The 27,950-nt window shown below is 48.8% G+C and overlaps 1 protein-coding gene across 3 annotated transcripts; it reads right to left on the reverse strand.

Moving 5' to 3' along the window:
- Positions 1 to 1,648: 1,648 nt before the first annotated feature.
- On the reverse strand, positions 1,649 to 26,337 carry SFXN4 (sideroflexin 4). Of its 3 annotated transcripts, XM_006938217.3 has the most exons (14): positions 26,164 to 26,337; positions 24,704 to 24,769; positions 22,806 to 22,880; positions 21,121 to 21,147; positions 20,980 to 21,034; positions 18,663 to 18,688; positions 17,892 to 17,945; positions 17,750 to 17,806; positions 17,552 to 17,617; positions 16,666 to 16,738; positions 15,673 to 15,788; positions 9,151 to 9,236; positions 7,411 to 7,528; positions 1,825 to 2,055 (listed from the first exon to the last, which is right to left on the reverse strand). In XM_006938217.3, the coding sequence occupies exons 1-14, from the start codon at positions 26,200 to 26,202 to the stop codon at positions 1,978 to 1,980; spliced, it is 936 nt and encodes a 311-aa protein (XP_006938279.1). In that variant the 5' UTR covers positions 26,203 to 26,337; the 3' UTR covers positions 1,825 to 1,977. The 3 variants fall into 3 exon arrangements, with proteins under 3 accessions (XP_044896687.1, XP_044896688.1, XP_006938279.1); XM_045040752.1 differs by lacking the exons at positions 7,411 to 7,528; positions 21,121 to 21,147; positions 22,806 to 22,880; positions 24,704 to 24,769; positions 26,164 to 26,337 and having other exon boundaries at positions 1,649 to 2,055; positions 18,605 to 18,688; XM_045040753.1 differs by lacking the exons at positions 7,411 to 7,528; positions 17,552 to 17,617; positions 21,121 to 21,147; ... (1 more) ...; positions 24,704 to 24,769; positions 26,164 to 26,337 and having other exon boundaries at positions 1,649 to 2,055; positions 18,605 to 18,688.
- Between the last annotated feature and the right edge of the window lie 1,613 nt (positions 26,338 to 27,950).

The following is a 27,950-nucleotide window of genomic DNA, read 5'->3' on the forward strand; positions in this document are numbered from 1 at the left end:
CTGTCATCTGTTAGTGGCTAAGCCTCCACCTGGGTCCTTCGTGTGTTTTGTTCTTTCATTTTGTTTCGTGTATGCCTGTGGCTGTACCGAGCCATCTGGTAGGCTTTTTTAAACAGTTTTGTTCGTTTAGGCTTTTGTGAAACCCTTTTAACCAAATTTGCAGATAACCATCATTCTGGCCCAGGGAACACTGAAAGCCTCAGGTACATTCTTTGATGATTTGGGGCCGGGTGTGTTGGGAACGTTCCTCCAGCATGCAGATGTTAGGGTGCCTACTCTGCCATGCACTGCGTTGTGTCCTGAGGCTTTCCCTGATGCACAACACACACACTTCTTGCTCTCAAGGTATGCGGTCTGGGGGGGTGCTCAGGGTCAGCAAACAGACTATCCCACTGTGGTGTGGCCAGGCTAGATACAGTATGAGTGCTATGGGAGCACATAGCAGGGGCACCTAATTCAGTACTGTGTATCCTAGAGGGCTTCCTGGAGGGAGTGATTGATGTCCAAGTCAGACCTGATGCATAAGCGAGAGTTAACCTGGAGCTGGGAACAGCTGATACGAAGGTCCAGGAAGGAAAGACTGCAGCCCATATGAGGAACAGGGTATGGTCCAAAGTGCAGAAAAGGGGCGGCAGGAGATGAGTAAGGTAAAGGCTCTTGCCTGCCTGGTAAGGAATTTGGACTTGAACCTGATGCACTGGGAAGCCATTTAAGGCTTTTGGGCAGGTGTTTATCAGAGCAGGCTGAGGCAGGGAAGGGAGGAGCCAGCAGAGATAATCGAGTAACGCCAGCAGGGGATGCTGATGGGCCGGGCAGGCTGTAGCACTTGTCACCTTTGGGCTCAGCTGTTGAATGGGGTTGAGGGGAGGGAGAAGAGAGGGTGACGCCAGTGATCTTGGGTGACGCTGCTTCGTCGGTGGCGGTGCCATTTCCTGAGACGGGGAGGAAAAGATGGTCTCAAGTGGATGTCTGAGGGGCGGGGTACCGGGGGCAGCAGGAGGGGGGCCTACTGCTCAGGGGAGCAAGCCCCGTGCTGAGTCTGAGCACCCAGCAGACTGGCAGTCAGCGTTCGGGTAGGGTGCGGGGTGGGGAGCAGTTGTAGCAGGGTGGAAGGCGGTGGGCACAGCGAGGGGAGACAATCCTTGAAAACATTTGGCTCCGGAAGGATGTTAGCTATTTTAACGAGGCTGGTGACTCCAGTAGTTCCCTTGCTTCTGGGAAGGAGGGAGGAGTCTGGAGCCAGAGGCAGGGAAGCTACACAGGCACAGAAGGCCCTGAGGAAATCGGAATGGAAGGGCCCAGAGCCCGGCCCACAGCTGACCTTGCGAGGAGGAGGGAAGGCGGGGCGTGGGTGGGAAGAGGTCCGCGGAATTGACGCCAGGAGGTTCCACCGCTGGTCCACAGCCTTGTTTTCACTGTGAGGGAGGAGGCAGGGTCATTTGCCAGAGAGGAGAAAGGAGGTTGATGGCCCCGGGGGGCAAAGATTTTCAGTCCAAAATGGGAGTAAGCTGAGGAGGGAAAGAGGATTGCTTTGGGGGTGGAGGCCTTCCGCGCTCACCAGAGGCTCCCACTTACCTTGAGGTGGGCCATCAATTTAATGCCTGGGCCCTGGGCGCGGGAGACCCTTTTCCTTTATTTTTTCAAATACTCAACTTTTAATAAGTTTATTAGTAATTTCACAGTATCCCTTCAGTGGCCGATGAACAAACACCTAGAGAATCGAATCTTCTATCACCCATCCCCTCAGCAACCCCATGGGGGTGGACCAGACAGGACAGCCTCTTGTTTCTCCTTTCATCCAGGCTTGAAACCCCAGGCACCTGCCTGGAAAGGGCGCTGGCCTGTGCAATTGTAAGCCGTCCTGGGGGCACAGACACCTCGGGTTCCAGACCCCGGGCAGAGTCCTCGGAACGGACACCTCGAGCAGAGAGGAAGGCGTTCAAGCAGGAACGGAACAAATTCACCAAAAACTCATCCCTATACCCCTCTGTTGTAGAAGAGTTCCGTTTCTTCTGTTGCGGACTGAATTTCCTTTTCAAGCTTATCGCACTGTATCTGAAAAACAAAGTTAAGTTCTTAATATTTATATTAACTTTTCTTGCCTTAAGAGCCAAGGTAAAAAAAATATATGTATATATTACCGAAAGCATCTATTTTCCAGTCCAACTTTTTCAGTGATGTCTGATCGACAACAAAAAAGCAGAACTTCTTGAACACTTTGTTATGGAGAATTTCAAATACAAACACACGCAGAAAGAATACAATGGGCCCTCATCTACTCATCACTCAGCATTAGTAACAACCTGCCAATCTCCTTTCATCCGGCATCTCCCGATCCCAATTTGGGGGTACTTTCTGGAGTATTTGAAGGCAATTCTCAGATCTGTCATTTTACCTACAAATGCTTCCGTATGAAATTCCAAAGGACAATGACTCTGTTATGCAACTACTCTGCTGTCATCACACCCACCAAAGTTAACAACAATCCCCCTAATCCCCAGTCACGGTTCTTAGTCTCACGAGGTGGCAGAAGTACTAGCTTAGTGGAAAAGGAGTTTTGCAGGGGACAAGTTTCCCTGTCAAGGTCACTGAGTTTCCAGACCTGAAGGTTGCTGCAGCCCGTGGTACGTCTGAGAAGATGTCTTGGTCCTGGGCGGGGGCCAGACAAGGAGGCAGGGCTTGGGGACCCCACTGGCTGGGGACCACCATTCAGCCACCTCTGTGCCCACCTTGGACCAACAAGGTTCTTTCAAGGTCTAGCAAATGCCAAGACTTGCTTGGCGGTTGGCGGGGAGAGGCTCAGGAGGGGAAATGGATTCCATTTCCTGCCTCTATTCTGGCCTCTGAGAGCCCTGCCCCTTCAAGCCTTGCATGACCCACCGGTTGCCTTCAGAGTAGAGCCTGCCTCCTGGGCCTGGCCGCACAGGCCCTGCTATCTGGCCCCAAGCATGTTGCCAGTCACACTCAGTGACTTGTGCCCAGCTACATTGGACTCCTCAGCTCTCCTATACCCCGACTTGGAATGCCCTCTTCACTCCCCCATCTCTGCCTGTTGAAATCCATCCATGTCCAAAGCCTACTTCTTCCAGGCAGCCTTCCTGGATCAGCCGGCAATTCTCTTCTTTCCCTAATCTCCCCATAGCCTTTTGGTCATACTTACTTCCTAGCAGGTAACAGTTGTTTCCATATGTGACACATTACCCTTCCTGCCATCTGTCCCATCTGTTCTTCCACAGCAGCAGAATTTTAAATAGGTCCAAAATAAAGACCTCATTTCCCAGCTTCCCTTGCGGTGAGGCTTGACCACATGACTAAGTTCTGGCCAATGTGATGAAGTGAAAGTGGCACGTGGCCAAGTGGAATGAGAAAGGTACCATCTGGTACCTTTGAAGATGGGGCCAAACCCTAGGAATGGTGGCATGCTGGCCTGGAAGGAATTAAGATCCCTGAGGACTTTATGACGCATCGCTGCCTTATTGGGCTGGTCACCTCACAGTAGAAAGCAAAATGGAGCCTCTGATGTCAAGCAATGACACAAGTAGTCAGAGGTACTGCAGCTCCGAGATTATCGCCGGGACCGGCATCAGCTGATACCCCAGCACTGACAACAAGCCGAACCACAGGAGGTCTGCAGGGGCTCTTCATAAAGGGACAAGTTTTGCAGCAAACCATCAGACTCTTCTGATGTGACCCCTCTATGACCACTTAAAAAGCAGCTGCCGCCAAAGGCACTACCCGATTGATCTCGAATATAACTGAGATCCTTCACGGCTTAACTATTATAAGCGGTAAGTGCCGAGAGCTGACCCGACTGGACCACAGCCTTATCTCAACTGTGCACCCACAGACCGACTTCACGTTTGCTTGGCTAACTTCTGCACCTTTCTGTTACCTTGTTTGTTGTGTGACTTATGTTCTGCTCCATGCGCTGTGTAAGAAGCCAAGTTTAATCACATGGTGAAATGTCACCCAGTTTGGAACCCTGAACCTGCTTTCAGAATCGTGATTCCCTTTGCTTTATGACTGAATAAAACTGGTACTTTATTGGAAAAGGTACTGTGGAAAAACACAACTCATGTGTGCGCCTTCCCAGCGTGCTCATGACACATTTTATGTGAGTGAGAAACAACTTCTACCTTGTTCAGGCTGTTATTTTCGATCTCATTTACAACCGAATGTAATTCTAATTTATTTTTAAAATTTTTTTAAAGTTTATTTATTTTGAGACAGCATGAGCAGGGAAGGAGCAGAGAGAGAGAGGGAGAGAGAGAGAATCCCAAGCAGGCTTTGCATGTCAGTGTGGAGCCTGATGCGGGGCTGAACTCACGAAACGTGAGATCATGCCCTGCGCTGAAACCAAGAGTCAGACACTCAACCAACTGAGCTACCCACGTGCCCCAAACGTAATCCTAGTTAATACAGAGCCCTTCCTTCCTTCTGTCCTGGTTATTGGCATCACACGTAAACCAGAAATCTGGATATCCCCTTGGATCCTTTTCTCTTTACTTTCACCCCCAATCTGAATGCTCACAAATTCTCACTCGCCCAATTCAATATTTCTCTCTAACCTACTACCATGGACCTACTCTGAGCCCCCCATCACCTCCAGCCAGAATGTGTCTCCAGCCCCCCAGCTGTCCTCCTAGCCTCCAGGACTGCCCCCATCTACACTGTGACATCCAAAGAGTGATACTTCTAAAATACAATCTGACTAAGCCAGTCCCCCCTCGAAACGTCTCCCTCATTGCCTCCGTATAAAGTTCTATCACCATGAGGGGCTGGTAAGGTCCTTCCCCCATTGGCCCCGCCTCTCCATAGCTGAATAGCCCACAGGGGAATTTCCTATTTCCCCTGAGCCCCAGGCTCCTGTCGGTAAAGTGGGAATACAAACTACCTTGAAAAGCTGTCTTAAAGACAAGAGACTAACTGCCAGGCAGACAGTCCCCAGGACACAGAAGATGCTGGATAAACAGAAGCCACACTTATTAGGCGTAGAACACCTGTAGCCTCTTCTCTCACACTCTAGCCATGTGGGACCAGAGTGCCCGGGGTGGACCACACCACTCCATGCCTGGGCACAAGCTGTGCCCTTGGCCCAGGCTGCCTTTCCCCCCACGCATCCCCTGCCACGGCCCCCAGCCCCTGGCTGCACCGACGTTGCCTCTGTTGTGCCCACACCACCCCTATGTGTGACCGCGTTCCACTGCAGTCCCACTGTGTCTACAGTTACCTGCGTGTGGGAGTCTCCCCCTCACGGGCCCGAGGACCCCAACACATCCATTCGGCCCTGTAACTTTAAGTCTAGTGGCCACCTGACTCCAGAAGGCCAGTGAGAACAGCGGCAGCAAAGTGGGGGAGGATCGCCTCTGGTCCTGCCCTCCGACAGGCTGTCCTGGACCTAGCCTTCCCAGAAGAAGGGTGACCTCATGCCCTCGGAGGCCCCAGCCATAGAGAGTAGCCACTAGCTGAGGACCAAAATGATATCACAGAGTAAAGAACCAAGTTACTCCTAACATTGGAAAAACGAATCCCATGACCCACAATGATGTGTACAAGACAAATTGGAAAGAGACCTGATTATCTAACAACTTGCGGATTCCATATTCTGACTCCCCCGTGGCCGCGAAGGGAGTTCCGCAAAAGGTTGTTCCCTTGGACCTCCACCCTCAGCCAGTCGGGATTCCTGGGCTCTGTGGCTTCCCCTTCTCCTACTTCCCCAATCAAAGGCCCAGCTGGCCACACGTCATTGCTTTTTCATAGCTACATAGGGCAAGACCCGTTTACTCACCGCTGACCCCAGCACCTAGCTGGTCTGGCAGGATAGGCCCCCCATCACTGTTTGGGGAATGAACGCAAGAGCCCAGGAGGAAACCACATCATGGCAGCAGGGGAGTGGGAACTTCCCCCAAGATTTAACGACTTTTGTAAATGACATAACCTCTGCAGGTTAAGCCACCTCCTTCACTCTGAGTGCCAGTGCGACCAGAAGTAATTATTTGCAAAAGAGTTCACTTTTATTACAATCTTATTATAATAAGCCATGTTCTAGGTGGGCCTGTAAGGATTAAAAATATATTCTAACATTTTATTTTAATAAATAAATATTTAGTAATATAAGTTTCTATGTTAGGCGATGGCAAAGTTACCTGAATTAATGATTTTATGAACCTAGATTTGGGTTTTGAACAAGCTCATTCCATAAATTTAAATGCTTTTAGGGGCGCCTGGGTGGCGCAGTCGGTTAAGCGTCCGACTTCAGCCAGGTCACGATCTCGCGGTCCGTGAGTTCGAGCCCCGCGTCAGGCTCTGGGCTGATGGCTCGGAGCCTGGAGCCTGTTTCCGATTCTGTGTCTCCCTCTCTCTCTGCCCCTCCCCCGTTCATGCTCTGTCTCTCTCTGTCCCAAAAATAAATAAAAAAAAAAAAAAACGTTGAAAAAAAAAATAAATGCTTTTAAAGACATCACTGATTTTTAAGTTCAGTGACAGAAACAAACATTTGAAATTTTCAGCTAAGAAACGCCAGGAATCGCCAAAAGCTGTGACATCAACAATGTCCCTGACAGCAGCAACAGCCTTTTGCGGAGATACTATCTTTAATTCTCTTTAACAGATATGGAAATTGAATCTCACAGAATTTAAACAAATTGACCGAGGTCATGGAGGAGCTGGGAATTTGAATCCAGGTAGTCTGACTCATCATCGATTATAATATATCCTAGTCTATAGAACTACATCGTCTAATACAGAAACCGCTAGCTGCATGTGAGTACTTAAAATACATTAAATAAAAAATTCAGGGGCACCTGAGTGACTCAGTTGGTTAAGTCTGACTTCGGCTAAGGTCATGATCTCCCAGCTCGTGAGTTTGAGCCCCGCCTTGGGCTCTGTGCTGACGGCCTGGAGCCTGTTTCAGATTCTGTGTCTCCCTCTCTCTCTCTGCCCCTTCCCTGCTCACACTCTGTCTGTCTCTCTCTCAACAATAAGTAAATATTTAAAAAAATAATTAAAAAAAAAATTCTGTTCCTCAGTCACATTAGCCACACTGCAGGTGCTCAACAGCTATATGTGGTTAGAGGTGGTTGTATTAGCATACGTATCAAACATTTCCATCGCTGCAGAAAGTCCCATTGGATGAGGCATCACTATGGAACGTTATGAGGTATCTAAAAAATCTCAAAGGTTTTTTAAATATCCCAGAAAAATGCTTCTGGTATATCACTAAGAAAAATAGAATCCAAAATGGCACAAGTGATCTGCGGGACGGGATTAAATAATGTTATTTTTATACTTTTGTAAACTTCGCAGATTTCTTAGAATTCTCTCTCGTACAACGAGGAGAAGAAAAAGGCTTGTTTTTTGTTTGTTTGTTTTGTTTTTGTTTTGAGAGAAATTTGAATAGGGGGCACTTACCCGTTCAATTTGTGGGTACATACTAAAAGAAACTGGCACCATCAGTCCCATTACTAAGACAGTACAGGACAGCTTGAAGGTCCATAATGACCATGGATATTGCCGGAAAAACTGGGTCCTGTAAGAGACAAGGTTACTGGGCTTTCTTCAGAGGTTGGCCCTCCGTTCTAATGGTCTTACGTGCAGCCGGCCGGGCCCACGCCTTGGTCCCCACTCACCAGCAAACAAGCGATACCAGCAGCTGCACTGACGGAGCGCTCGCTGGGCGTCAGGCCTGGGGTTCAGCACTTCCCAGGCATTTGCCCATTTGATCCCCAACAACCCTTTGAAGTTTGTGTTATCATCACCCCCTTTCACACGAACAAGGACACAGCCACCGACCAGTTAAGTCACTTGTCCAAAATCCCACACCTCCAAAGTGAGAGGCCAGATTCTAGATGCTGGGCTCTGCTGACATGCATGTGACATTCTGACCCAGCCTGGGAGTCAGAGATCCAAGGGCCTGGGTCCGGCTGCCACTGACAGACTGCAGGGTCTTGGGAAAGACACCTTCCCTTCCTGAGCCTGGGTTCATTCACACGCAGAATAAAAGGGCTGAGTCAGAAGAGCCACCGAGGTCACTCCAGGTTGGACACTATCACAGCTGTGAGGGCCCACTGGGAAATGAACGCCATCCCTTCTCCCCAGGCCGCTCGGGTCACTAGGTGGGCTTCAAGGGATAGACCGGAGGGTGCCAGCTTTCAGAGGAAGCCCAGCTCTGACCCAGCCAGACTGGCCCATAAAGAACCTGGCCAGCATTAGTCTCTACAGCCATCCAGCCGGTGGCCCATGGGAAGTAACACTTGGCTCTGAGCGGCATGCTGCTACTTCTAGAAAACACTCCTTATGTGGTCCTAATGAAGGCTTTCTAACTCACCACGCTGGATAGAGGGGATCGGTTCCGGTGACCCCATCTGGGCCAACTGAGTCCTCCTCTGGGAGTTTGTGAACTGAGTGGAAGACATTCCCTGTCTCTGCTGGGGTTTGCCATGTTTCTATCACTCCTCCGGACTCTTTGAGGATAGCAGCTGGGAGGTGTTGGCAGTCACGTCCCTCATCACCACGAGGAAGCCAGCGTGTGGCAGGACAGAGGGAAGCTGACACCGTGAAGATAGGACTGTCCCTGCCGTGGGGCGTCTGCTCAGCTGCCCTGGGCTACGCTCTCTGCCCGCACCCAGTATCTAAACCAACACATCTGCCTTCCGGCCTAAGCTACTGCGTGTTGGGCTTGTCACTGGTGGGTCCCCAGGACTTCCTCCCAACCGGCCTTTTCTTGCTTCTCAAAAGGGATGATGGTCTGCTGAATCTAGGCCACTTAGGCTAATTTAACACATGCTTGAATGAAGGGGGAAGGCAAGCTTGAGCCACATTCACAACACATCAGAGCTGGGAGAACCTGCCAATCACCTCGACTCAGCATTCGAGACCCGAGGGGCTGTGCCTCAGCAGGTGCTGGGACACGCCCAGGAACACACAGGCTAGCTGAGGACAGGGTCTGGGTGAGATTCCACGTTTAAGGAACAGGCAAATCTGGATTTCCATGCGTGCCCCACGTGAATCCTGCTGTCCTAACTGTGATGAACAGAATGTAGCAGGAAGGTGACCAAAGAAACTTCTTCCCATCCCTCCCAGCAGGCTCGGTGTTTGACAAGTTTTGTAAGGATTTTGAGTGTCAAACGTCTATTCCTACCTGCCTCTTACCTTACGAAAAAGTGGGAGAAGACTTCAGGGATAAAAGCAGAGGTCCCAAACAGCACGATTCTGGACATCGCCGTATCTTTAACGGCCTAGTAGAAATGGAAAGGAAGCACCTTAACACACGGCATGAGGCCATTTCCGGATATCCTTCAGCAGCTCTCCTTTCTCACTTAGAAAAATAATGCAGGTGGAGAGAGGTGGAGGCAGCCCCACGTGCGTGCAGCTGGAGGACCGCTGGGGCGGGTGCAGGAGCAACTGGAGACGGGATTTGCCTCCGCTGACTCCACGGTGGTCTCCATTGGCCTGCCAACCACCCAAAGTACAAAGCAAAGGCAGCTTATAGAAAAATCGTCACCTAGAACCAAAGGGCAGGCCCCTTGGTGGAAATGCTGGAAGGGCCCCCCGAGGACTGCTGCATGATTTCTTTCCAATCCAGGACGCTGCCACAGGCCTCCTGATCCCGAGCAGCAGCCCAGATATTCCTACCCCTTTGAGTGGAGGAACCTTCCAGAAGTCCAGCTCAGAGGGCACTGGCGTGGCATCACACCCACACGTGCCATGCACGGATCCACCTGCGTGCACCCACCTTTTGCTTGTGTAATGAGGGGTGCTACAAAATCTTACTTTGCACGAGTAAGTTGTGCGGTTGATAACATTTTGTCATCTTTTCTATAATACACATTACTCTATACATCCAACATTTAAACATGTTATTTACTGTATGGGTTATATATGCACAAAGTCATGTGTACTCAAGGGCAACGTAAGAGACTTTCCGGGGAAATTCTGACTATAGATGACACTCACATGTTAACTTCAGAACCCCAGCCCCGGGTAAGGCATGACTCCACGGACAGCACTGCTCTGCACAAAATGAACAGGCATGAGGCCACTGTCCCCTTCCAACCCCGTCTCTTCCACAGCTGGCTTCCCAGGATGTGCCTACAGCCTGCCTTCTGGGTTCCCCTCCCATGCTCGCCAGCCCCGCTCTCTGCTTCCCACATCAGATGATGCTCAGCTCATCCGACTGCTCTGCAGAGAACGCCTTTCCCCCACAGGGACAGAGGGGGCCGAGGAGGGTGGCACTTAAACTTTCAGGAATATAAAATAAAACTGCTCAACTTCAGGGAGAGAAAAGCGGCTGCCGAGTGTGGTGTGTTTCCACGTCAGTGGGGCAAGGCCGGCCTCTCTCCACTTGTGTGTGAGGGGAGGACACTGCAAAGCAGACACCTATATTGGGGGGCACTGGGACACGTGTTACACTCCGCGGCGGAGTGCCTTCCAAGGCCCGTCAAGGGAAAACAACGCAGACTGGCCCCTGAAATCTGATCGAAGGTGCCCTGTTACAATCAGATATTGCTGGTTGCGTAGTTTCTGAAATTTTAGCCACAGAAAATAAACCTTTTGGTGACAGGGAAATGTTGAAAGAATGCTTATCCTTATGCACAGTTGCAGACACTATTCTTTTTATTATTATTATTATTTTAGAGAGAATGAGAAAGAGAAAGCGTGCATGCATGCACAAGGGGGCAGGAGAGGGGCAGAGGAGAGAGGGAGAGCAGGGGAGAGAAAGTGAGAGAGAGAGCGCAAGTGAGAGAGAGAGCGCGAGCGACAGAGAATCTTAAGCAGGCTCCATACTTAGCTCAGAGTCTGATGCGGGCACAATCCCACGACTCTGGGATCATGACCTGAGCCAAAAATCAAGCCTCAGATGCTCAACTGACTGAGCCACCCAGGTGCACCAATAAACGTTTTTTCTTTCTTTCTTTCTTTCTTTTTAAAGCAGACCATCAAATCTTTTACCCTAAATTGGCCTTCATGCAAAAATGAAGCTCCTCCTGGACAGATGGACTAGACGTCCTGATAGCTAGCAGGGCCTGAGGCTGCCTCCCCTGGGAGGCTGAGAATTCCTGGCTCCCGGAGGGAAGGGATCCTAAAGCCAAGGGTGTGGCTGTGCTCACACAGCACCTGGAGGGCACGAGGAGCCAAGGAGCAACTCACAGATTAAACACCTGCTCATGGGGCACCTGGGGGGCTCAGTCGGTTGGGCATCTGACTCTTGATTTCAGCTGGGGTCCTGATCCCAGCGTCGTGAGATCGAGCCCCATGATGGGCTCTGCACTGAACGGACCCTGCTTGGGATTCTCTCTCTCCGTCTACCTCTCTGCCCCTCTCCCCCTGTCTTGCTCACTCTGGCTCTTAAAAATAAATACACCTGCTCTCATTCTTCTCTTCAGCTGTGCAAATGATTCACAGCAGCCCTAGCACCCTACAGGTAAAGGGAGCTGAAGACAGATGCAGACAGATGGCCATCCACGTAAAGACTTGCGTGGAAGTTCAGAGTAGCGTTATGCATAACAGCCCCAAACTGGACATCATCCAAATATCCGTTGCCCGGGGAATGGATACACAAAACCTGGAAGGCACATCCATACAATGCAATGCTGCTTAGCAATGAAAAGCAACAACCTTTCAGCGCCTGGTACAGGCGGATGAACCTCAAAAGTGAAAGAAGGCAGACACAAAAAAACAGTTGTACAAGTCACTTACATGAAATTTCTGAAAGGCAAAACTATGAGGACAAAAAGCAGATCAGTGTTTCTCTGGGGTTGGGGGTGGGAGAAGGGAGTGGTTCAATGGGCACAAGGGAGATTTTTAGGACGAAAATGTTCTAGATTTGGACTGAGATGATAGCCGCATAACTGCTTAAATTTACTAAAATTCATCCAACTATACTCGCGCCACAGGTGAATTTTATAGTATATAAATTACATCTCAATAAAGCCATTAAAAATGTCTCATTAGGGTGGCTCTTAGGCACAAAACCTTTGTTTCGAAAACGAGGTGTTTCAGGCAACCACTTGTCCCCTTGTTACCCGTAATTCATTTAGAAAGGTGGCCACTACCGGGGCGCCTAAGTGGCTGTCGGTTAAGCGTCCAACTTCAGCTCAGGTCATGATCTCACAGTTCGTGGGTTTGAGCCCCGCATCAGGCTCTGTGCTGACAGCTGGGAGCCTGAGCCTGCTTCGGATTCTGTGTCTCCCTCTCTCTCTGCCCCTCCCCTGTTCACACTCTGTCTGTCTGTCTCTCTCTCAAAAATAAACATTAAAAAAAATTAAAAAAGAAAGAAAAGGTGGCTCCTATTTTTCAGACATGCTACTAAACGTTCTGGCGGGAATCTGGTGACAGGCATGTAGCTAATGGTTTGTAATTCAGCTCAACTCAACACATCTCCGGAGGCAAGGGAAACAAAAGCAAAAATGAACTACTGGGACCTCATGAAAATAAAAAGCTTCTGCACAGTAAAGGAAACATCAGCAAAACTAAAAGGCAACCGATCGAATGGGAGAAGATATTCGCAAATGACATATCAGATAAAGGGTTAGTATCCAAAATCTACAAAGAACTTATCAAACTCAACACCCAAAAAACAAATAATTCAGTGAAATGGGCAAAAGACATGAATAGATACGTCTCCAAAGAAGACATCCAGATTGCCAACTGACACATGAAAAAATGTTCAACGTTACTCATCATCAGGGAAAAACAAATCAAAACCACAATGAGATACCACCTCACACCTGTCAGGATGGCTAACATGAACAACTCAGGCAATAACAGATGTTGGCGAGGATGCAGAGAAAGAGGATCTCTTTTGCATTGCTGGTGGGAATGCAAGCTGGTGCAGCCAGTCTGGAAAACAGTATGGAGGTTCCTCAAAAAACTAAAAATAGAACTGCCCTACGACCCAGCAATTGCACTACTAGACATTTATCCAAGGGATATAGGTGTGCTGTTTCGAAGGGACACATGCACCCCAATGTTTATAGCAGCAGCACTATCAACAATAGCCAAAGTATGGAAAGAGCCCGAATGCCCATCGATGGATGAATGGATAAAGAAAATGTGGTGTGTATATATATATATATATATATATATATATATATATATATCTCACACACACACACACACACACACACACACACACACACAATGGAGTATTACTTGGCAATCAAAAAGAATGAAATCTTGCCATTTGCAACTACATGGATGGAACTGGAAGGTATTATGCTAAGTGAAATTAGTCAGTCAGAGAAAGACAAAAATCATACGACTTCCCTCATATGAGGACTTTAAGAGACAAAACAGATGAACATAAGGGAAGGGAAACAAAAATAATATAAAAACAGGGAGGGGACAAAACAGAAGAGACTCATAAACACGGAGAACAAACTGAGGGTTTCTGGAGGGGTTGTGGGAGGGGGGATGGGCTAAATGGGAAAGGGGCATTAAGGAATCTACTCCTGAAATCACTGTTGCACTAGATGCTAACTAATTTGGATGTAAATTTAAAAAAATAAAAAATAAAGTTAAAAAAAATTTTAAAAAATTAAAAAAGAAAGAAAAGGTGGCTCCTATTTTTCAGACACGCTACTAAACGTTCTGGCGGGAATCTGGTGGCAGGCATGTAGCTAATGGTTTGTAATTCAGCTTTGTGAATCACGGACAGGGTTTACAGCAAGATGTTTGTGAGCCAAACAACGCTATATTTACCAACTGAACGAGCAGCCATCTTTTCTTTTTTTTTTTTTTAATTTTTTGTAACGTTTATTTATTTTTTGAGAGAGCGAGAGACAGAGTGTGAGTGGGGGAGGGGCAGAGAGAGAGAGGGAGACACAGAATCCGAAGCAGGCTCCAGGCCCCGAGCTGTCAGCACAGAGCCCAATGTGGGGCTCGAACTCACAAGCTGTGAGATCATGACCTGAGCCGAAGTCAGACGCTTAACTGACTGAGCCACCCAGGCGCCCCATCAGCCATCTTTTCTGACCTCCTCTTCTGCTGACACATAGGGCAGAGGGTGTCCCAACAGGAGACCCCTTGAAAACTGACACCATGAGAAGCTATTATCCCCTTCGCTTCTTATTGGGCTGTTCTATGCTGCTGTTCAGGCCATTTGCACACAATTGCCTTATGCTATGATTCTTTTTTTTTTCAACGTTTTATTTTTTTTTATTTTTGGGACAGAGAGAGACAGAGCATGAACGGGGGAGGGGCAGAGAGAGAGGGAGACACAGAATCGGAAACAGGCTCCAGGCTCTGAGCCATCAGCCCAGAGCCCGACGCGGGGCTCGAACTCACGGACCGCGAGATCGTGACCTGGCTGAAGTCGGACGCTCAACCGACTGCGCCACCCAGGCGCCCCATATGATTCTTTAGCTAATGGCATTCCACAGAGAAAAACAAAAAACAAAAAACCAAAAAAACCTCACCTGCTGAAAAAGTAATTTTACAAAAAGTTCAAACCCCAAACGAGACCACCATAGGCCAGTCCAGTTTCTTCAACCTGAATGCACACAGAAGCCAGGGTGCTGAATTGAGCAAAAGAATTCAACTATTTAATAATGAAACTTATTAAAAATTGAGGCCTTCGAGGGGCGCCTGGGTAGCTCAGTTGGCTAAGTGTCTGACTCTTGATTTCGGCTCAGGTCGTGATCTCGAGGTTCGTGAGATTGAGCCCCGTGTGGGGCTCTGTGCTGCCAGCGTGGAACCTGCTTGGGATTCTCTCTCTCTCTCTCTCTCTCTCTCTCTCTCTCTCTCTCTCTCTTCTTCTTCCTCTTCTCTCTCTGTCCCTCTGGCATGCGCTGTCTCTCTCAAAATAAATAAATAAACTTAAAAAAATATTTACAACAAAATTTTAAAAACCGAGGCCTTTTTGAAGAGTTCTGGTCAGAGCACGGTGTTTTTCAGCCCAGCCCTGCCAGCAGACTGGTCCAGAAAGACGAAGACTATAAGAAAATTTGCTGTGAGGGGGACCACGAACACTGCTCTCAAATCCAGACAGGGAGTCACTGACTTCCACAAGTGCAGAGCAGCCTTGGGAGGGTGTGTGTGGATGCTGAGCTGGAAAAATAAAATCTCACCCTCAGAGAGCGGCCTAGCATTTGGTGGAAGCCCGTCTGCGGCGGTCAGTCTCATGTGTCAACCTGGCTAGGCGATGGGACCTGGTACTTAAACCAAACACTGGCGTGCTACCGTGGGGCTATTTTGTAAATGTGGTTAACATCTAAAATCAGTTAACTTTAAGCAAAGATTACCTTCCATGGTGTGAATGGGCCTTGTTTAATCAGTTGGGAAGCCTTGAGAGCAAAATCGAGAAGGTTTTCCCAAAGAAGAAATTTTGCCTCAAGGGCTCCTGAGTTTCTAACCTGCCGACCTGGCCTACACTTGAGCAACCTATGGGCCCTACGATTGAATCAGCCAATTACTTAAAATAAGTACACACATGCATACATACGACTGGTTTTGTTTCTCTGGAGAACTCAGACTAATTGCATATTACTGGTGTAAAATGGAAACATCATTTCAAACATCACAGTGCAAAATGGAAAACCGCTCTGTCTGCAAGAGGGAAAACAGGATAAGGAAAGATGGAAGGGAGACATGACTTGGGTACAGGTCTCAAACAGAAAACTCAATGCTCTACCCAAGAGGCAAGCCAGCTAAGGCTCCATTGTGTCCCCTTACCTTTGTCCCAGCTTTTCTGGAATAGCCCATGACATTGCCTTCCTTATCCATGACTTCAATCCCTCGAATGGGCTCAAGGCTTCGGGCTGCAACAACATTCATGGCACTGATGTGGGCTGTGGATGTAGAGAAGAAAATGCACAACAGAGGGTGAGTTTGGCCCAGTGAAGGAACACCTTTTCTGATGTCACGCCTCTTTCTCTGATGGCTATGCTTCCTCCACCCTCAGCTGGTCACCTGGCGGGAGCTGGCCAACCGAGCTCTGTCCTGGGGCTGTGGAGCTGGATCAGAACTGTTGGCTTCCCAGTCAGTTGGTCCTTCCCTGACCAGGACCCGGCACCAGGTTTCAGCACCTTTGAAAGTCCAGCCCAGCTCCCTGGGAGGATTCCAGGAGAAACCCAGGGTCCTGGAAATACACCCCCCCCTTCTTTGCTTTAGCTGGTCTGATCAGGTTTCTATGACATTCTCCCAAATTTTACCGCTCACATCATTCTGCCAACACTTCAAACCGCTATTATGATTTCCAGAGTCAAACACGGAGTGTGAATTAGTGAATCTGCAGGCTGGCAAACTTGAAACGGTTAACATCTCTGTTGCTCCCACTAGAGTCTGTCCACCAGGCTGGAATCCCCCCTACTGCCACCTATTCCCTGTGTGACCCTAGGACAGTTAATGTTCCCCTGCCTCAGCCTCTGCTTCTGTAAATGGACTAACGATATTGCCACCCATACATTTTTGTCAGGATTAAGTGAAATAATACATGCACAGGGCTTGCACAGTCTTGCAAATGTAATTGTGTTCATCCTCTGACAATGAAGAGTATATCTACAGAGCAAGTGTCACCTCTCAAACCAAGGACCTAGTTTGGCCCCGGGGGCCCCGGAAAGCTACAAATAGCAGCTGTCATCAGTCACAATGTGGCCAAGGGACCTGGCTGTCCCCAAAGATGAAGGAAAGCTCAAAGACCACAGAGACTGCATGCTTCCTGCTTACTCAGAATGATGATGGGAAGGGCTTTTTTCAATAACATGTTATTCAGCCGCATCTGGAGCAAATGAGGGAGTAACTAGAAAAACAAGAGAAAAATCATTATTGCCTAGGTCCAAAAAATCAGCTGAACATACTCAATAGCAAGAGTTAGCATCGACCTAGTTCCTGGCACAGGTCAGGCCTTTGCAAATGCTCTCCGTGTATTTTTTAATTCTTGCAATGCTGAGGTGTTCTCCCGATTATCAGCGGAACACACAGAGGCTTAGGGAGGTTATATAACTTGTCCAGAGTCACTGAGCCACTAAGAATTTGAGCCAGGATGCCAACCCAGGCTTATCTGACTCTAATGTCTGCATTTTTAACCATCACGGTGCCCTGACATCCAAAGCAATATATGATTTGTACATGTTTATCTAGCCTAAATACATTTTTTAAAAAGGTAAGAGTACTGAGTATATGCCTAGAAACTTGGGATGCTCATATGCTTATTTGGGGGGGGAGGTGACAGGATTACAGGTGACCATTTCCTTTCTTATCTCTTGGTCATACTTTCTAAGTTGTTTGAATTGAGGGGGTGGCTGGGTGGCTCAGTCAGTTGGGCGTCTGACTCTCGATTTCGGCTCAGGTCACGATCCCAGGGCTGTGGGATTGAGCCCCATGTCAGGCTCTGTGTTGAGCATGGAACCTGCTTGGGATTCTGTCTCCCTCTCTCTCTGCCCCTACCCTGCTCACGCACGCACTCTCTCTCTTAAAAAAAAAAAAAAAAAAAAATTGAATTAAAAAACATAGATTAAAAAAAATAGTTGAGTTGAAACATGAATTTTAATTCAGAATATTTTGTTTTGTCCTGAGGAATAAATAAGATTTGACAGATTTTTAAAATACCCACTCCAAAAAAGGATGAAGAAGCAATTACTCCTGTCCCTAGTAATAGACTCTCATGTGGGCGACGATTCTAAGGAAAAAACAAAAGTACATACTTAGCAAATACCACAGTTTTACCCTGGAAGGATAATTAAAACAAACAAACAAAACTCCAAAAGAAATAACAGAGCACTGCATGTCCCCTGGGCCTCATAATACTCACATAACTTGCGTTTCCGTTGACAATGTTGAATGCCGTAGTGTAGGTGTAGAAGGAAACCTGCCCAAAGACGGAGGCAAACGGATCACACACTGGTTTCGAGCACAACAGAATTCAGTCATCATGAAATAGAAACAGTTGTTACCTGAGGTAAAATCAGGGACTTCAGACTTTTCACCGACAGCATCGACAAAAAGATCTTTTAAGAAAATAAAGCAAAGTTTTAAGTGTTTTGGGGTGGGGGAGCTGCCGGGCAAAGGACTTCCCAGGGGAGATGCAGGACTGGGCCCCCCAGGAACTGGGACAAGGAGGCGAAGGTCCAGATGCAGAAGGCTACAGGGCAAGTGACGCCTACAGGGCACTGAGGACACCCGGGACACACGGGTCCCTGCCTCAAAGACCTGCAACGCAGCAGGGCGGGGCAGCTGAGAAGTTTGCACTTGCCAGTGGGCGCACACACAGGACGGGTGTGGGAGAAGTGACGGAGGAATGCTGTCACTTGGTGAAAAAGCACCCCGTGAGAGTGACGGTGGTACAGCCTCTCTGGGGTGGGGGTGGGGGGGCAATCCCAGGTCCCAGGAGAGGGCCTGTACTGGGCAGGGGTGGGGTGGAGGGTTAAGGGAGAGAAGGTCACGGACAGTCCTGTGTGCTTGCAGCAGGGAGCACTTCATCCGCCTTGTAGCGCTCTGAGCACAGTAGGCATCCAGAGAAAGGACTACCTTGTGACACAGGGACTTTCAAGAGGCCCAGATGCCTGACTGGATTAAGTGTGGGGGGCAGTGTGAAAATACATGAAGAGCAGACAAGGGTCAGAGGCGGGGGTGGCGGGACAGGGCTCCAGAGCTGGAGGACACAAACCGCTGAGGTTAGGAGATGAGTGGACATCTTCCTAAAACTGGGGTCTCAGCTGACTCACCATGGGTGCCGTGAAAGGTAGGAGAGCTGGCAAGGAAGAGAAGAGGGTCAGTGACTGCAGCCGGCCGAGGCAGGCGGAGTGGGGGGGGGGCCACCCACCCGAGAACCTCCTCTCCAGCGCCCTGAAGGCACAGACGCCAAAGGACAGTCTTCATTGTTTCATTTTTTCCTAATAATAACTATGTGCGTATGGCAAGCATTTCAATCAGCACAGCAAGGAAAGACCTAGCGAGGCGCCCCCGCCCCCCCCCCCCCCCCCGGGCCTTCCCAGTCCCTCCAACTCAGGGCAAGCTCTGTGAACCCGCACCTGTTCGTCCTTCTGCACGAATTTAGTGCATCTGTGATGCAGTCATTTATAATAAGAAATCCGTATTTGCTCTTCGTCCCTGTTCCGAGCACAGAGACCCTAACGCCCTTGGGATTTCCTCAATGAGAACAGCAGTGAAGGAGAAATGAGTGTCTTTTGTACTCCTAAGAACCCCGGTGCAGCTCACCTGAGTTTATGTTAATGAGGTGACTTTTGGAAAGCCCCTAAGGAGGGGCTGGTTGCCAGGGGAACCGGCCAACGCATGAGGGGGTAGGACCTTTTGGCCCCACCCCCTACCTCCACCTCCAGGGAGGGGAAAGGGGCTGGAGGCGGGGCTAGTCACAAGGGCCAATGATCTAGTCAACACTAGTGATAAAGCCTGTTTTTTACAGTGTTTTAGTTGCCGAGGACAAGCAGATGCTGGCAGAGCAGAGGCCTGGGGAAGGTGTGGAAGCTCTTTCTTCCCTAGCCCACTCTGTGCATCACTTCCATCTGTTCCCGAACTGTATCCTTTAATAATAAACGGTGAATCTAGTAAGTAAATGGTCTTCCTGAGCTCTGTGAGCCAGTCTAGCAATTTCAAGCCCCAGGAGTTCGGGGGGTTGGGGGGGGTGTGTGAGGACCTCCAATTTATAGCAGGTTCGTCAGAAGCACAGAGAACCTGGACTTTCAATTGGCCTCTGAAGTTGGGGTGGTCTTGTGGGCCTGAGCCCTTAACCTGTGGGGTCTGTTGCTGTCCCCAGGTCGACAGTCAGGACTGACTTAAAACTGTAGGACAGGGGCACCTAGGTGGCTGCGTCTGACTCTTGATTTTGGCTCAAGTCATGATCTCACAGTTCATGAGTTTGAGCCCCATGTCGGGCTCTGCGCTGACAGCACAGAGCCTGCTTGGGATTCTTCTCTCTCTCTCTCTCTCTCTCTCTCTCTCTCTCTCTCTCTCTCCCTCTCCCTCTCCCCCTTCCTTGCTAGTTCTCTCTCTCTCTCTCAAAAATAAATAAACATTAAAAAAAAAAAACAACCAAAAACCAGGGGCACCTGGGTGGTTCAGTCAGTTAAGTGTCCAACTTTAGCTCAGGTCATGATCTCACGGTTTGTGAGTTTGAGCCCCGCATCGGGCTCTTTGCTGATGGCTCGGAGCCTGGGATCTGCTTCGGATTCTGTGTCTCCTTCTCTCTCTGCCCCTCCCTGACTTGTGCTCTGTCTCTCTGTCTCTCAAAAATAAATAAATGTAAAAAAAAATTTTTTTTAAAATCAAAAACCTATAAGACACCTGGCTGGTGTCACAGAATTGAAGGGTGTGGGAAAAGCCCATGTATCTGGTGTCAGAAGCGAGGCATTAAAAGGAGAGACAAGTGTTTTTCCTCTACTAGATGGAAACTCCCACACTCTCTGGTGCTCTCTCATGCTCACAACACTTACTCATACAAACAGGATCACTATACACTGTTTCATATTGTGCCTTTTTTCCCCTTAATACGAGTTCCTGGAGACCCATTCTTCTACATTAGCACATGGGATTTACCTCATTCATTTTAATGAATTATTTAACTATAGTCTGAATTGTTGGATATTATGGTGTTTCCAGCTTTTTGTTCATCACAGAGAGAATTTACAGTTAAAAGGTCCCTGTATGATCATAGGTTTTATTCCCCTCATTGTAATTAAGATATGAGAGAGAGGATACTACATGGAATCCAAAACACTTATGAGTTACCAGTTCTAGAACCATCATCAATGAAATGATCGGCCGTGTTTCTTAGCAGATAACAGAGCAAAATAGGTTTCAGACCCAGGCCTGTGTCCTCACCCCCAACCTTCCAGATCTTTCCACAGCACTGGATGCAGCTCTGGGCCCCAAACCTGCTCTTCTCCACTATCAGCACCTAGACCCTTCAAACATCCCTTTTAAGCTGTTTCCAGACTCACTGTCAGAAATCCTTCTAGACAGAGTTTTTTAACTGTTACAAGCCATGTTTTCTCAACCCGCTTGTGAAAATTGGAATCTGCTCACCTGCAGGTCGAAAAGGAACGGGGATCAGTTTGCTGTTGTCAGGATGCACTGTTGACTTCACAAGAGCAAACACAAGGGTCAGTCTGATGTTTGGTTTTGTTATCGTAGCAGGTTAAAAATTAGCAAGGGGCTGAAACTTACAAGACTTCTCTTCCAAGCTTCTTGTACCTAAAAAGAGAAAAAACAAGCAAAGCTTTTAAAGGTTAATTGGCGGGGCGCCTGTATGGCTCAGTTGGTTGAGCGTCCGACTTCGGCCCAGGTCATGATCTCACGGTTTGTGAGTTTGAGCCCCGATCAGGCTCTGTGCTGACATCTCAGACCATGGAGCCTGCTTCAGATTCTGTGTCTCCCTCTCTCTATGCCCCTCCCCCACTCATGTTCTGTCTCTCTTTCTCTGTCAAAAATAAACATTAAAAAAATTGTTTAAAAAAAAATAAAATAAAGGTTAATTGGCAGCAAAAAAGAAAAAGAAAATCTCTCCAGTCTCATTTCTGGTGCCGCCTTTACTCCACCTTTCAGAGAGTGAAGGCCAGAACTGTTCAATGCCACATGGACAGAATAAATCAAAATAAATGGAGTCAAGGGCGCCTGGGTGGCTCAGTCGGTTAAGCATCCGACGTCGGCTCAAGTCATGATCTCACGGTTCGTGAGTTTGAGCCCCGATCAGGCTCTGTGCTGACATCTCAGACCATGGAGCCTGCTTCAGATTCTGTGTCTCCCTCTCTCTCTGTTCCTCCCCCCTCTCACTCTCTCTCTCTCAAATATAAATAAATGTTTAAAAATTTTTTTAAAAATTAATCAAATGTATCAAACAAACAAATGAACTAACAATAAGCAATAAGATGATCCACAGAAAGAAAACAGCCAGAACATTAAAAAGTCCTAAATCTCCTACCTTGGAGAGGACTCAAGGCCAACACCTAACTTACTCTTCAGGTGAGTACCTGAATCTAGCCTGCCCCTGGTTCAGAGAAGAGCAGGCAAAGTGATGTACCATGCCATTAGCCAAGGCACCTGCATCTGAGCCCGGCTGTGAGCCCAGAGGCCCTATCAAGTTCATAAACACACACACACACACACACACACACACACACACACGCACACACACACACACACATCCCAAACTAAATATGTGAGCTTTCCACAGCCTGCCTCACAGGACTGATGTCTGTAGGCTCTGGAAAGCCCCATCCACCACAAGGTAGATAACAAATGCTTGGTTTAACTCTTTGGGCAGGAGTGTAATCCTGACCTGGACCACTGCCTCTAATGGGAAATAGATTCTGACTTCAGAGGCCTGCCTGAATTCTGGAGTTTCCCGTGGGGCTCCAGGGATCAGTCACAGAGGATCCCCACTAATATCTAAGCACAGGAGGAACCCTATGCTTTTTTCTCCTTTCCTTAATACTAACTCCTTCTGCTAGTAATCTGGTTTACGAGAATGAATCCTCACTACATTTAAAAGAAACTAATCCATGGGGCTCCTGGGTGGCTCAGTCGGTTAGGCGTCCGACTTTGGCTCAGGTCATGATCTCGCGGTTTGTGGGTTCGAGCCCCATGTCGGGCTATGTGCTGACAGCTCGGAGCCTGGAGCTTGCTTCAGATTCTGTGTCTCCTTCTCTCTCTGCCTCTCCCCCACTTGTGCTCTGTCTCTCTCTATCAAAAATAAATAAACATTAAAAAAAAAAAAAAACTAATCCAGTTTTAAAAAGCAGATCCCCTGGGCAGTGTTCACTATGACAAGACTCCATCTGATTTGAGACCATGCAAGCAGAATCTCCTGAAGGCAACCACATCCAACCCTGACCCAGGCACGGGACACATACCCTTCGGTCCTCCAAGTCATGTATGAATGCATCTTCATTCGTTAACAATAGTTGCCTTGATTTTTCTATTTTTTCCTATAATCAGAGAGAAAAAAAAATCAAGCAATGATCTCAATATTGTTTAGCTATATCCTCAGATTTAGGAATCACATGCTCCTTGACATCTGATTTCAGTACAACACACTGATGATGTTCTCTACTCCCTTAGAGTTTCCATGAGGATAGGCCCGTGTGGCACTCAGATCCAGAGCTCCCAGCTTCCCAGACAGCTCCAGCAGCTCAAGCCACGGGTGCTGCCACCTCCCTCCCATTCTCTGATGTCAGCTGTCTCCGTGAGAGCCACCACCATCTGCCTGGCTTTGAGAGTTAGAAACCTGAAGATCTCTCCTCTCTCTCCCCCCCACATCTGATCCATTCAGGCTTACTTCCTCTCTTCATTTCTTCTTAATTTGAGAAAAAAAAAAAGAATTAAATACAGAAAATACAAAGAATGAGTACATACTCCCAATCCCCTTCCACAGAATTAACAGCTGCAAACATTCGGTTATATTTGCTTCCAATTTTTCTTTCTTTTTTTTTTTTTTCTTTTTCCCCCAAAAGCCATCACCCGCAGTCTCCTGTCTCCCTATTCTATCAGAGAGAAAGTATTATGAGTTCAAGGTATGAAATTCCAGTCCACTTTCTTATACTTCTACAAATAAGAATACACGTATCTGTAAACAAAGATGTAGTTTTGGTTTATATTGTCATCTGCATAAATGTACTTTATGCGTCTTGCTTTTTCCACTTAACATTGTAGATGCTTTCCATGTAACATCATACACGTGTTTCCATGTTAATACTATACATCGCTAACTAGATCATCATTTTCAACTTCTATTAGTATTCCACTGTATGAATATACATTATATGTTCCTATTTCCCTACTGATGGGCATTCAGGTTATTTTTCTCTATTATAAACTAGACTGTGGGGCACCCGGGCGGCTCAGTTGGTTAAGCATCCGATTTCAGCTAAGGCCATGATCTCACGAGCCCCAGGTCGGGTCTGTGCTGACAGCACAGAGCCTGGAGCCTGCTTTGGATTCTGTGTCTCCCTCTCTCTCTGCCCCTCCGTGGCTCACACTCTGTCTCCCTCTCTCCCTCAAAAATAAATAAACATTAAAAAAAACATAAACACAAAAATAAATAAACAAGGCTGCCTGGAACAACTTGAACACAAGTATGGGAGTGTCCCTGTGGCTCTGGCCCTGAGGGGTATTGCTGGTGACAGGGCATCTCCTCTTCTGCCCTCAGCAACACATGGTTCAAACCCTGGTCTTTCACTCAGATAGCTGAGCCATTCCCTGAACAGCTCACCTCATCTACAGTCTGGTCCCTCTGATCCTTCGCCACATGGTGACCAGAGACCCTCTGAACCACAAACCTCACCACCTTGCCCTGCAGGCTAAATGCAAACACCTCTCATCTGAATGACACACAAGGCCCTTCAGGAACTGCCTGGTTCCCCAACGCACTGACCCGACTACCCGCTCTCTCCCCTGGGCTTTGCTTACAGTCCCTTCTATCTGACCTTTCCTGGATGCCTCCTCCCTCTGGCCTTCCGCCTCCCTTAGAACCCGAGGTCAAGGTCTGTGACCACCTCTGCCAGTCTGTCCTCCATGACCAGGGATGACTGTTTTGATCCCTTTTGAACCACCAGCACCTGGCCCAGAGCTTGGTATTACCTGTCAGCATTTGCTTACCCACCTTCCAATCTAACAAGCTCCTTCTGAAGGAATGAAAACGTGATAATATATATGGATTCTGTTTCCACTGCTTTTCAAAAGGGACACACGGTCTTCCCATTTCAGAATAAGATGTGAAATGCGCTATCTCGGAAAACAAGGAAATACTCACAATTGAAACGACCAAATTTGTAGGATCCAATAACTCTGTCCACTGAACAAATCTCTGAATAAAAGACTGGAGAGGGAGAAGAGCACCAGAGAGGTTAGGGGTGGCAGAAAAGAAAAGATATATGGTAATAATAACGGTGAACATAATGTTTGAGACCCTAACAGGGCTTCTAACTGCAGCTCCTGCAACATCCCCATGTTACAGGTGAGGTAAAGCTCATGAACGTACCCAAGAAAACCCAGCCGGGACCAAACCCAGCAGCCTTTGCTCTTAACTACTCTAATATCAAATTACTCTCGAGGGTTAAAAGCTCAGACTCTGGGGTCAAATGGGCCCATCTATGTTCATATCGCACAAATGACCTGGAACCAACTACCTAGAAAGTTCTCAGAAGCTTCTTCTTTACCCTCTTATCATTGTTCTAAGACTTAACTTGAGTCATAAAGAACCCGACACCCCAGCCAGGCATCAATAAAGGCAGCTCAGTTCACATGTGGACAGAGGAAGTGTGGTTGGCTTCCAAAACCTTCCCCTTCCCCTCCCCCACAACACACACCACCTCTGCAATGGTTTTGGCTTCCGGTCCTGGCTCTGCCTGGAAAGCTGGAGTTCCCTGTCCCCTTTCAACTTCCCTACTCAAAACCAGGCTAGGCCCTCCTTTAGGTAAGGCTGAAAGAGAACACCCTAGAATTGTATGGTCCAATTAGCCCCGTGTGGCTCTGGAGCCCCTGAAATGTGGCCAGGCCAAACTGAGATATGCTGTATGTGTAAAAGAGACACCAGATTTCAAAGATGTAAAAAAAGGGATGTAAATATCTCATTAATAATTTTTACATTGATTACGTGTTGAAACGTTAATATTTTATATTTGTTGGGCTAAATACAATAGACTGTTAAAATTAATTTCTGTTGTTCCTCTTTACCCTTTTGAATGTGGCTACTAGAAAAATTTTAATGACCTCTACGGCTCCCATCGTATTTCTATTGGGCAGCGCCGCCCAGTCACCGCCTGGAGGCGGGGCCCGCGCTACTCCCTGTCCACCGCTGCCGACAGCCCCTGTGCCATCCGAGTGGCTGAGCCTACGGAGGTTAGGAGGGGCGGGGGTGGCTCCTGGATGCACCTGTTCCTTTCCAAGCTGGTGCTCAGCAACAGCTTAGGCAGCGGAGGGCAGACCCCTGCGAGGCGGGGCCTGACTCTTCAGGGCGATGGGTAGGGTGACCTTGTGACGACCCTCGCTAGCCAGGCCTGGGGTAGCGGTGACACGCGGTAACAGCCCTGGCTGTCGGCCTCCCGCACGCTTGGGTTTCCCCTTCGTCCCCTCCCGGGGTCTGAGGTGGGAAGGCGGGTGGTGCGACCACGTGGCCTACCCAAGGTCACCCGGGCCAGCCAGCACTCCAGCCGGTGACTTCACGCGGCCCAGGGCCTCCCCGCCCCCAGCCGCGCCGGGCCCGGGCCGTACTTGGCGTTCGGTGATCCAGAAGCGCACGTTGGGCTCCATGCGGGGGCCGCGCCGCTGCACCCTGGGAGCCGCCCGGCCCCCGCGTTTCCTCCTCCTCCTGCTCCTCTTCCTGGGACCTATGTAGTGGAGGGAGGCCGCCGCCACCCCACCAGGCGCGGAGGAGGAGCCGGGCGGCGTGCCCCGCCCCAGGCGCGCGCGCGTCCCCTGTTCCCGCTACCGGGTTCCTGGCTCGCCCGCTGCTCTTTGTCGCCGCGCGCCAGTGGCGGGAACCCGGTGCGCCCGGTATTCCCGCTGCCGGGTCCCCGAACTGCCGATGCTTGCTGTCACCACGCTCCAGCGTCCAGATCCCACGCCTCCATCCCGCCCTGGTCCCCGTGCGCCTTCCGTCCCCGTGCACCTGCCCAGCAGGTCTGCACCAGCAGACCAAGTCTTCCCAACCTTATTCTCCCTTTAGGGTAGCCGGACCGCTTCCAGGTTGGAGGGGTCACCTATGGACCCCTCTCCCCCCCCATCACAGTACCTACTGAGAAGAACCTGAATCTTACCCAGATGACAGGTGTGCCAACCTTTTGGAAGGGCGTTGGGGATAGTCAGGATTGGCTACTTAATTTTCACGGTGAAATTTGAAAATGTGGCACGCCTTATTTAAAAACGATTGAGAGTTTCAAAAAGTCAACATCCTGAGCATTAAACCAGGCCCAGGGCCCTTCTAAGTGTGGGGCCCTGACCCTGCGGGTGAAGAGGGCACTGCATAAAGTGCAATCTCCCAAGTTTTTCTCTAGTGCTGGGGCAGTTTCAGTTCCTTCCTTTGAATACCAGATCAAGTAGGGTCTGGTTGTGGAGAAGAAATGCATCTACCCTCCTCCTGCTGCTACCTCCCCTACATCCTGGCCCTGCACTGGGGTGGGTGGGGTGGTTGTAGAATGTGTGCTCCTGGACGTTTAGGGAGTTCAGGGGTCTTCAGGAGTCTTGGGTTGAAGACCATAAGTTACTTAGTTGGATGGCATTGGTAAAGTCAACATAAATGGGTCTATTTAGTCATCTGTAAAAAGAGGACAGTAATCGTACCCATTTTAAGGTTTTGTTGCCGATCAAATGAGACGAAACGTGTAAAAGCCCTAACATGACCCTGGGTCCGTTGGAAAAGCTCAGTTTGGGCCTTTAACAGCCAGCTGGCCTGTTCTGTCCCTTGCCTTGTCTTGCCTTTCCTTCCAGGGACATGAAAGCTTAAGGTTTTATGCAGGCTGATGTGAATTTGTGCCCCCTTTTGCTCAGCTCACCTGGCTCACTTTTCAACGTTTATTTATTTTTGGGACAGAGAGAGACAGAGCATGAACGGGGGAGGGGCAGAGAGAGAGGGAGACACAGAATTGGAAGCAGGCTCCGGGCTCTGAGCCATCAGCCCAGAGCCTGATGCAGGGCTTGAACTGATGCGAGATCGTGACCTGGCTGAAGTCAGACGCTTAACCGACTGCACCACCCAGGCGCCCCGTGGCTCACTTTTCAATAACCTCAAGAGTTCATCTCCTTTTCCAGGAAGTTCACCCCATGCCAGTGGCTGGGTAAGCTCCCCCCTCCCCAGTGCTCCCCTCACACCCCAGGAATGCATCTACTGCGTATTGTGCCATAGTATTCAGCACACCTGTATGATTTCCTGTTGGCTCTACCCTCAAGTATGTCAAATCCAGCTCAGCTTCTCTTCTCTGGACCCTTATAGTCTAGTCTTAACAAAGGAGCCAGAGTGATCCTCCTAGAAAAACGCTTGAGGCGACTCTTGTCAGTCAAAA

This window comes from Felis catus, chromosome D2 (assembly GCF_018350175.1).
Source record: "Felis catus isolate Fca126 chromosome D2, F.catus_Fca126_mat1.0, whole genome shotgun sequence".
Lineage (NCBI taxonomy): Eukaryota > Metazoa > Chordata > Mammalia > Carnivora > Felidae > Felis > Felis catus.